Source organism: Mchenga conophoros, linkage group LG6 (genome assembly GCF_057382185.1).
Source record: "Mchenga conophoros isolate Kocher_MC1m ecotype Shallow Benthic linkage group LG6, M_conophoros_male_GT1.1, whole genome shotgun sequence".
Taxonomy (NCBI): domain Eukaryota; kingdom Metazoa; phylum Chordata; class Actinopteri; order Cichliformes; family Cichlidae; genus Mchenga; species Mchenga conophoros.
Window position 1 is genome coordinate 26,303,428 of NC_140531.1, and position 12,437 is coordinate 26,315,864.

Consider the following 12,437-nt stretch of genomic DNA (forward strand, 5'->3'; position numbering starts at 1 on the left):
TAGTTTTATCCTTGAACTGCCTTGAATGAAAAAGCCTCTTCATTACAGACTCTACGCACTCCATGAGTGAGTGACCTTCAAACTCGAAGCATCTACTCTGAGCAGAGTTTAAAGGGCTTTTCAAAAGTGTAGGTGCAGTATTGTAAGCTTTTTTTTTTTTTTAAAGCTGAAGGTATATATAAAAAGACTGCACTGTAAATGAAAGTCCTACATTCAAATTTACTTACAAAAATACAGAAAACATGCATTTCAATCTTTGACTGAAGTGCAGATGATATCATAGTTTTAATATTGCTGAATCAAAGCATAAAGAGTATTTTACTGCTCTGGGCTGTCATATTATTTGACTTGAAAGGCTTTCCAAACCAAGGGTTCAACCTACAAAAGAGCCAGGTTGAGATTTCTAAGGAGGGCAGAAAATCCAAAGCCCTTTGCTTTTATCTTGTCAGGGCTTAAAAAGTCAGGTAACTTAAAACAGTTTGAGAAATTTTGATGGAACTGCTGACAGTTTAAAAGGATTTATGTGTATATATATATATATATATATATATATATATATATATATATATACACACACACATACACACACACACGCACGCACACACGCACACACACACGCACACACACACACGAATTATTTAGAAGCACATAAATCTTTAGACTATATATTTAGGGTGGATATTCATGCAACAGCAAATACAAAGAAGTGGGGACTGAGCAGTTTTATTTTTGTATGAACAAAGGAAGCATATGATTCTTAAAAGAGGGTCGTTACACACCCACAGTTTCTCACCATGCTGTCAAGTAAAAACAATGAAAACAAACAAAGCAAAGAAAAAAAAAACCCTTTACCAAATACTAGGCTATTTGTCAGTCGTCTTGGTCCATCTATGATAATCTTGGCACCTTAAATGAATCAGTTGCATTTATTGGGTACATAACAGTTTAAAGTAAGTCACGAATAACACACCGTTTTGGCACAGCGGCACTAAACAATCCACATGCGTCTGAGCAGCTGCCACGCCGACTTCAGAGAGAGGATTAAAAACCCTCCCCGCTGGCAGCAAAGTCATTGCACTTATGTCGCTCACTTCAGCTAATTAAATGCACAATGTAAGTAAACTTTATGAGATATGCAAAGTGATTGTCAAAATTACAAAATGCATGTAAAACTTGGCACAAGTATAGGATGGCGTGAAATTTACAAACACATTTCTAAAGGGCAACACTTCCTCCAATCACCTCACGATCTCTTTCTGGATGCAGTCTTCTTCGCATTGTGCATCTGGATTTTTTATTTTTCTTCTTCTTTTTTTATTTTTATTTTTAAGAACGTTAAAAACACCTCTGCTTTACTTTTCTCTCACCTCTACAACGAAAATCAGCAGAGATCAGAGAAAAGTTGGAATGATATAGAACAGGGTTTGCATTATCAGACAACAGATAATGTTCCCCTCCTTTCTCGTCCTTTCTCTCCCATTTTTCTTCCACGGTCGTTTGGGTGTTGGCTCCCATCCCACGGGTGTCCCGGCGGCAGCACCCCTGTCCAGATGGTCAGCCGCCCTCCCGCTTCGCCTCGCCCTCTTGATCATATCAGGGCATTGCTATCGTCATCTCTGCAGTTCACACTGGCCACCAGCGGGTGATGCCGGACTGTTTTGTTGCTCCACTTGTGGGCATCCTGCAACCCGGGCTCTAGGAAGTACAGGCACGCTCCGAAGCCTGCCAGCACCAACACCGACACCAGCAAGTAGAGTGGGACGAACCAGTCCAAGAACAACCACGACATACCGGCTGTCAGGGCAAAAAAGAATGGGAAGGGTGAGGGAGAAGGAGGGTGAGGGTGAGGAGGAGAGGACAGGGAGAGAAGCAAAAGAGACGAGATCGTGGGGAAGGGTGGATGAGCAGAGTTGTTTAAACCTTCCAAATACGCACCGCTAACTGCATCTCCGAGAAAGCTTTCCCGCTCCCTTCTCATGACAGAAAAAAAGACACTACAGCGACTAAACAGGCAGCGGGGCTTTCCATCATTACTCCTCTCAGTTTCACAATCATTAGCTGGCACAGGTGTTTTTTTTTTTTTTCTAAAAATAGCGCACGGGAGTAAATAGAGGCACCACGCTTTTACCTGCAGACGCTGCTCGATCGGTGGCGATTTTTTTAAGCGACGAAGAGCAGCCCAGAGTCCGAACCTCTCATTAGATGATCGCCGTCGCTGCAGCAGCTGCTCCTCCTCTGCAAAATAATCACAGGTGCTCTCTGAGAGGCACGAGATGCTGAAGCTGGATGCGGCTTCATCCTCCAGCTCCCGGCTCTGACGTTCAAAAAGGAGGGGTGGGGGTTGCCATGACGACGGCGGGAGTGGGAGGGAAACTTATATAACTATAATCATTTTTGAGGAGGGTGGGTAGGTGTGGGGGTTTTGCTGGTGGAGGGGGACAAGCCCTTCAGATGTCTGTGGATGCTCGCTGCCTTGCTACGCGCTGCGTAAAATCAATTCCACTCCATTTAACACCAAGGCCATCACACAGTTTATGTGACATTGAGAGAGAGGGAGCCATCTCTGTGTGAGGGACTCCTTTCATATCTGCTCTGACTGACAGCAGCTGAAGTGTTTAAGACAGTCAGATTTTATTTTTATTTATTTATTTTTTTAAAGTCAAAAAATCTGAGCAGAGGGTGGCCTACATATCCAGTTGTCAGAGGATGTCATCTTTTTTAATGACTGCCATTTTTAGCATCACTCAGCGCCGCCACCAGATTCATGAAAAGCAGCAGTTAAACAGATCAGCCTCACATAAACAGAAGCGATGAACTATGACTTCCTCGCTGCATAAGTTACACGCAGAGGATTTTTATTCAGTTCGGGGCTTTTTACGCACATGCGACTGCACTGAAAACTCAAGCAGACTGCCACAAAACCACAATGCATGGCAATATGTTAAAACGTCTAAATGGCTTTTTGTTCCCGGCCCCATGTTTTCACAGTCGGCTGATGCTCATCGAGATGTAGATGGCATTCAGCGCCTGACAGAAGCAATACGACAACAGAACAAACTACTGCCGAAGTATTTACATGAAAAAGAAAATTAAATCAGAAGATGCCTTTATATGACAACAACTAATCACAATCAAAAAAAGGTTGACGTGAGGAGGTGTTAAATGACTTTACAAAGCGTTGGTGTCACCTGGACTGGCTCATTTTAGGATCCAGTCCAGCCTAGCCACTGCATGGCTTTGCAAAGTGCGACAATCACAGAGGAGGGGGGCATCCTCTTTGGATTTTTTACTGCACCAGGAAGAGTTATGTTGCAGGAATAATGGGTCACATCATGAGAGGGTTAGGTCTGAATCACCATCAGATTTAGAGCCTTCTTGCAGACAATGGCATTAGTCACAGGCTGCAGTACCACTCCAAAGTTGAGGTGGTTAAGCCAAAGAGCCTAGCCGCATCTTTTCTTTGTAATGACACTTGACGGGCTGAATGAGAGAAAACTGATATATTTTGCTGAAATTGCTGTTATTTTCTTGTAAATGGATGGATTAATACATGGAAACATTTCAGGAGTGCTTCTTTACAGCGACATAAAGAGAAACACTTCTGTCCTGGTCCTTTATATAACTAATGAGCTAGATACACCATTTCTACAAAAACTGCAAAAGATTGAAAAAGTCTAGTTTCATAAATCATGTTTTTTTTTTATTATTCAGTATTATTATTCCAAATGACTCTCCAGTTGGGTTTGTACAGAGCAGAACAAATTACTGGAACAATTTTATGGTAATGTGAGCTCTAAGAGAGACGAAAACAGTGCACTGAGACTTTTGAAGTGTGAAACTTCACATGGAGAATGTGAGTGTGTGATGGTTACATCTTGTCCACTAGGCTTTCACCTGCTGTGAGAGCACTTTGGTCTGCAGGAAGTCACAAATAAATGGAGCGACGACTTCAGGATTATCAAGATGCACATGATGACTGCCAGGTACTCTCACCACAGTGTCCTGAGAGAGACAGACAGACAAACAGGGTAAGAGGATTTAGTAGTAAAAGAGAAGAGTGTTGAACTGTGAAAAAGAAAGTTTTCACCGAACTCTGTGCAGGTCAGTAAAATGCCACACCCTTACAGCTTCCACAGGAATTAAGAGAATACGATGCAGCCAGGTACCAATAATCAAATGCAGTTGATCAACCGGCAAGTTTGATCTCCTCTTTGAAAGCACAGCATTTGGCAGTTTGCTGGTCGGGAACATTGTGTGTTAACACAATCCCACAATCTTCCAAGGAGTGGCTGCCCCAGAAAATTCACTTTCAAAGATCATACCATGCAATTCTCAGAGAAACTGGAAAACCCCAGAGCTACAGGTACAGGGCTCAGTTAGCATGTTACGGTGAACATTCATGACAATACATTTAAAGAAAGACTGAACAAATACGGATTGTTTGGCAACAGAAGTCTCCACCAAAGTGGAGATGTGTGGCCACAATGCAAAGTGTCACATTCAGCACATACAAGCTGTCAAGCACAGTGATGGAGGGCTGATTATTGGGCTTGTTTTGCAGCAACAGCACCTGCCATTGAGTGAGCCTTGAAATCTCGCATGCCAAAGTATTCTAGAGTCAAATGTGAGACCAGTAGCTCGGCTTGGGACAGATTGAATTATGCAATAGGACAATGATCCCGAGCACAGCAGAATGACTAAAAAAAAAAAAAAAAAAAGTCAAGGTGTAGCAATGCTCCTGTCAAAGTCCAAACCACAAACTTCAGAGAGCTCAGCATAAACAAATGTATGCTGATGAACATTGTGAAGAAGAGCGGACCAAAATAATGATGTGAGATAATAATAAAGTCACATAAAACAGGTTTATTTCTTCAAGCTATTAAAATCTTTCCTTTTTGCTCGACTCCAAGTCCGCAATTACATTTGAAGATGGCTGCTGACCAAGGTTATAATAGTGAACTAAGTGTTTTTTTTTTTTTTTATCCAGTTTTAGTTAAGTACAATAAAAAGTGTGCAGATTTTACACGCTGTCATTTGTATTTGTTTAATAGGACCCTTCTGTGTTTTTTATTAGCAGATCTTTATGAATCCTGCACGTTTTATTTTAAAACTATAATATGGATTCAGCCGTGATTGGAGGCATCTGACTGCTGCAGATTCTCTGTTTTGGGATTTCAGGTGTACACTTTTTAATAAAGTTGTAAAACATTTCTAACTAACGCGACTTAATGCATGAATTAATATGCAGGGTGCGTCACGGATCCTGTTAAGAAATAATCAATTGGCTTTATGTGGCTAGTTAACGCCTCATAAATAATCATTTAATGAATATTAATCGGGTTACTTACTATTAGCTGATATGCCATCCAATTAGCTGGATTCCAATTACACAGCGATAGAGCATCTGCTCTTTGAAAGCAGAAAATGATTGTTTCTCATACAGATCAGCCTGCTGTCATTTTTAATCAAACCGTTTGTCTGCAGGACCCAGTGCTTCATATCAGTTACAGTCAGTTTATTTTTTCTAATATAGCAATAAAACCAAGAAAAACATTTGTAAATATGACACAAGGATCATTAGTTGCACCCTGACATTTTGTTGTTTGCATCTGAAATAAATACTGCCTCCATGTTTTTAAGTATTTTGATGTTTCAGGATGTTATTTTATTTTAAGGTCCTTTGCGGTCTTGCTTTGAGCTCGGGCGTCTTGGTCCAGCAGCTCAGAGCCACATGCAGTTCTTCTGCCCGTCCCCGGTGGCTTCCTGTGGCTCTGATAAAAATAAATAAAAATAAATACTAGATTCATGTGAATAGTGCCCTCTTAATTTTGCTGAATCTCAGTAGTGGTGATTAGTATGGAGGCATAAACATGAATCTCTTATCCTAATAAGAGAAATCAAAGTCACATTTTACAGTGCGTGGGCATATTTGACTGTGTGCGCGTACCTTTTTTTTTTTAACCACTTGTAAAGCCATTAGGCTTATAAATGTTTTATTTATCACCAAACTAGGCTTCTTTTACTTTGATTTATTTGCTCAAACCTAAACAGATTTATTTTATTTTTTTTACTTCCACTTCACAGTTGTTCTTTTTCCTTAGTGAGAAAAATACATAGTTTTCATCTTCTAAGTTCTCTAATTTCACAAATGCAACATAAAAATTGGGTCTTAACCATCCATCCAGTTTCTTCTGCTTTACCAATTGAGGTCGTGGAGGAGCTGGAGTCTATCCCAGCTGCCACAGGGCAAGAGGCATAGTAGATCTTGCACAGATCATCGATCTGCCATAGGTCTAACACACAACCTTTGCACCTATGGGCAATTTAGAATCAACCAGTTAACCTAATCCCACTAACTGCACGTCCTTGGACTGTGGGAGGAAGCTGAAGTAGCTGGACCGAACCCACAGGGACACAAGGAGAAGAGGAAAACTCCACACAGCAACACTGTCTTACTAATGTATACATCAGTACAGATCCTCATGCAAAGGTCTTTTGCAGTTAGCCTCTTCAACAATGTGCCTGAGGAAATCAGGTTGGCATCCATCACTTCCTTTAACTTCCCGAGACCCTGAATCCTCATACAGGGACATTAAAGTTCGGCTTTTCTGCACTTTATGCTTCGTTTTCCTCAGTAAAATGATTTATACTTGATCAAATATGGTGGCTTTAGTTTATTTCACAGCATAACTAAATAATTGCTTCCATATGAGGACAATGAGGATGACTTTTTGTTCAACATGTGCTGCTTTTACACTCATCAGTCTGACTCATGGGAGAAATTAAAAGTGGATGCTCAGCAATAGCTCAGATCTGAGGAGGTTAAAACAAACTTTCATGGGAAAGCCTTTCCTGACTTTTGGTTTTATTTTCTAATTTTACTAAAGTTTACTGGTAATCAGCATTTTTTTTGGCACTATTCACATGAAACACTTCATAAAGTGGATTTCGAAAAAAGTGCTACATAAAAACATTTTAAATATTTGATCTAATTTGGCTCCGGCTAATTAGGCTGCACAGAAAATTCAATAACTGATGATGCATCAGGCAGTAAGTGTGTCCTGTCTCCTCCCCTCACCCACAAACAGTTGCGACAGATGGCCGCCCCTCCCTGAGCCTGGTTCTGGCTGAAGGTTTCTTCCTGTTAAGAGGGAGTTTCTCCTTCCCACTGTTGCTGAGTCTTTGCTCATAGGGACTCACCTGATTGTTGAGGTTTGGTCGTTTCTCTGTGTTATTGTAGGGTTTTTTTTAATCATACAGATGTTAGTAGAGAGTGATTTACTCTTACATAAAATTAAACTCACATTTCTTTCCTGATAGACTTGGAGGAGTTTCGAAGTGAGTTTCTGGCTCGATTCTCTAGATGCTGGACTGAAACCTTTGTCAGCTCTAGAAAAAACACAGATTGGTGTTACATGTTTTTTTTGACATGCTTTATTTTAAAGAGCAGAAATCATTTAAACCGCAAACAGACATGTCCACGCTGTAAAATAAAGTATACTGTAATATCAGATTAGTGGTAAAAATCTTACAGGATAAGTAAAACAGGAGCTTGAATCAGTGACTGCATCTCCAGGCTCTGCTCCAAAGTGATCCGCTCTATGTTTTTCTGCATAAAACACAGCAAATGTATGTGAACTGAATGCCAAACCTCTGTTGGAGGAGACACAAAGTGGGATGTGGTGAAGTTTGGGGAGGTTAAAAGTGACTCACAAAATTAACTCGGAGGTCTCTGGAGAACACAAATCCTGATGAGGAGAAACACATTCAGCTGCCAGCAAATGAGAGAAAGCAAAGTGAGATTATTCCTCGCTGACAGGAGGAGAAGCGATAAAGACATACCTCCTTCAACTCGAGTCAGGCCTCGCTCTAAAAGCGTTTGAATAGACCGTTCAGACAGAGTCGGGTTTGCAGCCAACAGCCTGAAGGAAACAAAACAATTTAGTCAAAACTGCGACTCAGTTTTACTTTCTTCTGTTTCATCCCTCTCTGCAGTTTATTTTTATTCCACACAGCGAGGACTTCTGCTGTTTGAAATAAAACAAATTGATGTGGCAGAACAAGAGGTGCTCCCCCTTTTTTAAGAAAACAAACTAACAACAAAATGCAGTTCACTCTGTCAAAACCTGATGCCAAAATTACCCACAGTGATTGCCAGCAGTTCAGATGCATGAAGAAAGCAGCAGAGCTTCACTTCACTTCTGAACAAACACATAAACAAAAGGCTTACTCCACTTGAATTGGCTATAAAATAAAGCGATACCTCTCCACTGCCTTCTCGTACGTGTAAACCCTCTTCTTCTCTTCTGCCTTTTTTTCAAACTTGAGCATCTCCTCCATCCCCTGCCTCATGATTCGGGGAATTTCTTTCTGCGATAAAATGAGAGGTGAGAAACACAAACACAGACAGGAGTGGCTCATAAAGATAATTTAATAAAGTAGTTCTGCATCTTTCCAACTATTAGATTGTTGTTGTTTTTTCCCCAGCAGTGACGAGAAGTAGTGCTGAAGTACCGGATCTGTAGGTACAAATCCAAAAACGTCCAGCACTATGATGCCATCCACCATCTCAGGATACAATGCGCTGAACTGTAGGAAACACAGTGAAGTCCCTGCTGTGATCACTTTGAAAACGCAGTTTATGACACATATTTCATAAAAGCAGCGATTAGATGAACGTGATGTGTTTAATTTACCATGACGGTGATGTTGCCACCTGTAAGGGAGTGAGCACATCGTCAAATTAACACGATCATTTTTGTGACACCTTGACTTTAAAACAAACTCTGGCTGAAAACAAGTATTGTTTTCTTTGTTTACTTTCTTTAAAATGACAGAAAAAAAGCAACAGTGATTCATTTCATTAGTATTCCCATTTTTTCTTTCCCCAGGAATTCCAGTAAAAACTTTACAGCATCAATTTTACTGGATTGCAACCCTCACCAGCCACTTTATTTGGCACCTTTCTAGTACCAGGATGGCTGTGTGGGAAATTGCAAACAGAACAGCAGTTTCTGAAATAGACCAGCCCATTTGGCTTTTAGTATTTACTTAAATCAACTTTCTTATCCATTCTGATGGTCAGTTTGAACTTTAGCAGATTGGCTTGACCATGTCTATGTGCCTAAATGTTCTGAATCGCTGCCATGTGATTGGCTGATTAGATATTTGCAGAAATATGCAAATTGTTCAAATTATTTAATTTCCAAATGTTTTGTTTATTGGAAACAGTATTGATAAAGTAATTTATAAATGTTTAAAGTAACATTTCATTATACTTCTTTCTATTGTTTCAATGTCTATGTGCATGTCTGGGAGATTAGGATATGCAGTGATGGACCGTAGGAAAGGATACACTAGTTTATGTGAGCACTGTCACCATTATGCATAAAAATAACAAAAAATATGCTCGGCATGAACAACTTGTTTAGGTTTACTTTGAAGCACCAACCAGAACACGTTTTACCATTTAGGCAATTGCCAGAAGATTTGGAGTTCTCTGTTCCCTTGATGCGTTGATTAAATCACTAATTGTTGCAGCATCGCTTTGATTGGTGGATCCACACGCAGCACAGCAGCACGTTTAATCAGTTAGACCTTAGTTTAGATAGCCACTGTGTTCCTATAAAAGTTCTTCTTTTAAATTCAGACTTTCCAGAAGATTAAATGCAAAAAACACAGCGCAGTGTCAGTGTTCATGCCTGTGACTCACCCATGCTGTGACCCATGATGGAGAACTTTGTCCAGCTGAGACCTGCAGGGGTATGACACAGACAACTCATCTGATCAAATCTAGCTCGGCTGTTGTAACCAAGAGATTGGAAGTGCAGCCCGGCTACTGAGAGACGAACAGGTCCCACTCACTTTCAGCAACTCTGCGTACGTCTGCTGCATACGCAGGAAATGAATAGAAGACTCCAGGAGGCCGGTGAGATGACAGACCGTGACCTGGCATGTCCACTGCCACATATCTGCACTCTAAGCAGGAGCAGAGAGAGAGAGACAGAATGCTTATCCTGGGCTGGATCACGGGGGCAGCAGCCTAAGCAGAGAAGCTCAGACCTCCCAGCTTGTCTGGGGGAAGGCCAAGGTGTTCCCAGGCCGCCTGAGAGATCAACGTGTCCTGGGTCTGCACCGGGCCCTCCTCCCAGTGGGACATGCCCGGAACACCTCAACCAGCAGGGTGCCCAGGAGGCATCCTTGTCATCTGCCCAAACACCTTCAACCGGCTCCTTTTGATGTGGAGGAGCAGCGGCTCTACTCTGAGCCCCTCCTCCTGGATGGCTGAATTGCTTGACCTGTCTCTAAGGGAGAGGCCAGCCACCCTTTGGAGAAAGCTCATTTCTACTGCTTGTATCCGTGATCTCATTCTTTTGGTCACTACCTGCAGCTCATGACCATAGACGAGAGAGGGGACGTAGATCGACCGGTAAAATGAGAATTTCGCTTTTACACTCAGCTCTCTCTTCACCACAACAGACCAGCAGCATCAATAATATTTAAAATGTTTAAATATTAATAATATTAATTCACCAATTAAATAGTTAATTTAAATAATATTAATATTAATAATTTAAATAAATTAATAAATATTAAGTCAATATTAAAAAATAACAAAATAAAATGAAATAAATGAAATTGAAAATAAAAACAAAAATATCACAATGAAATTTGTAAATATTTAACAAATGGAAAACATTTTTATAAAATAAAATAACGCATAAATAAAAAGCAATAAAATAAACTTAATCTTAAAAAACATCTGGAGTGGAGACGGTCACAGCCGTGTTCATCTGCCTGTTTGGTTCAGACTAAGGCAGCTCGATAATGGCTATTAACTTCTTAACCCTAAACCTGACAAGCGTTTGGATTGGGTTTTGTTTTAGCTGAATATTAAACATGCCAGTCAAATAAAAAAAGCCATGCAAGTCATGAAATACGAATTAACGCAATTGTAGCTACAGGAGAGTGTTTAGAGTGAGCTACCAGAACATTTTCTGTAATTTCTGTACACATTTTCACACATTACTGCATTTTTTTAATCATATAGAAAAACCGACGTGTATTACTGTAACTGCACTTCTTTTTTCTTATATCTAATGGCATTAAATGTGTAGTTAAACATCTTCACACTGACAAAAAGCGGAGTTTCACTGGTTTGGGACAGTTAGGATAAGGCAAGCTCTATGTAGCTCCTGATGTAAAGTGAGTTTGACGGTCCTTCCTGGCAGTATTTTGACTGATGTTCTGCTTTTGGATTTTCACTTGTGGTTTTAAATAACGTGGCTTAACATCCCCTGACCTTTTCCCGGCATTGTGACCGTTATCATTTAATAATGTTTGTGGTTTATGACCACAAGCCTACAAAACCAAAGTTATTATGATTTAGCAGCAGATATAAACCACTGGTGGATAGTCTAGACCCCCCTCCGCTAGAGGTATTTAATTAATAAACTAATGATTGCCACTTGATTGTTTATATAATGTCCGTGGTCAGGATTACTGTTGTGATGTTACTCTTGAGCTCACACTGGATGGTTGCACTCTAGCCTTGGTGTGCTGGGAATACAGAGTACGAGGCAATAAGGCACAAAAGATAATGATTCACACAGGCCTGACAGCCACTTACCCACGGCTACAACAGCCCACAGGTGACAGTTTTTCTCACCCTTGTCCTGTCTGTGGTGAATTACCTTTAGGTAAGAAGGGAATGAGCGTGTTGAATGAACCGCAGTTATCTGCCCAGCCATGCAGGCACAGCACCGGGTGGCCGTGTTCAGGACCCCAGGCTTTGCCTCTGATCTCTCCCCATGGGACCGGTATAGAGAGCTCTGAAACTAGAGACAACACAGCACAGCTTCAGTCAGTCGGCAGTACAAACACAACAATCTGTCAGACATTTGATGATCAGTCAAAGGATTTCACAACAGCAATGAGGGCTGAAAGTGGTAAAAAAAAAACCAAACAAACCACCATCTGGTCTCGTTTTTTGTGCAGATATACTACCTTCTTGTTTCACTGATGACATTTCAGTGTTCAGTTTTTGACTCAGGGAAACAAACGTGCAAAGTTCAGTAAAGTAAACAAATCACACAAACTCTTTCAATTTTTTTTTAAAGCAGGAAGTTCCTGACCTTTGGCCAGCGATTTTATTGGATGTTCAGAATGACATGCTGCAGCTATGGCCAATCCTACACCGCAGGGGTGTGTTTCACCTTTACACACACCGGGTAAAAGCATGCTACTTTTGTTCCAGTCAGTAAGGCCTGCCGGAGTGCCGGAGGACAGCGTGACCTATCAGCCCAGAGCACTTTCTGTTTGTTCCACTGTGAGGTCAGATAAGGTGAAGCCATCAGAAGTTTAGGAAGCTAGAAACAATTAAGTCATAAACACAGGAATAAATTTGGCCAGTGGCCTGTTTTGTCTTAAAGTAAACA

At 40.9% G+C, this 12,437-nt stretch overlaps 1 protein-coding gene across 2 annotated transcripts; it reads right to left on the reverse strand.

Annotated features, from left to right (window-relative positions):
- Positions 1–2,128: 2,128 nt before the first annotated feature.
- LOC146572733 (serine hydrolase-like protein) lies at positions 2,129–12,130 on the reverse strand. 2 transcript variants are annotated; one of them, XM_085277092.1, is made up of 12 exons: positions 11,971–12,057; positions 11,694–11,837; positions 9,865–9,978; positions 9,713–9,754; positions 8,697–8,716; positions 8,515–8,589; positions 8,264–8,370; positions 7,843–7,922; positions 7,714–7,748; positions 7,533–7,609; positions 7,305–7,389; positions 2,129–4,002 (listed from the first exon to the last, which is right to left on the reverse strand). In XM_085277092.1, exons 1-12 carry the CDS (start codon positions 12,026–12,028, stop codon positions 3,883–3,885), a joined length of 957 nt encoding a protein of 318 aa, XP_085133218.1. In that variant the 5' UTR covers positions 12,029–12,057; the 3' UTR covers positions 2,129–3,882. The 2 variants fall into 2 exon arrangements, with proteins under 2 accessions (XP_085133218.1, XP_085133219.1); XM_085277093.1 differs by having other exon boundaries at positions 2,793–4,002; positions 12,007–12,130.
- Positions 12,131–12,437: the final 307 nt, after the last annotated feature.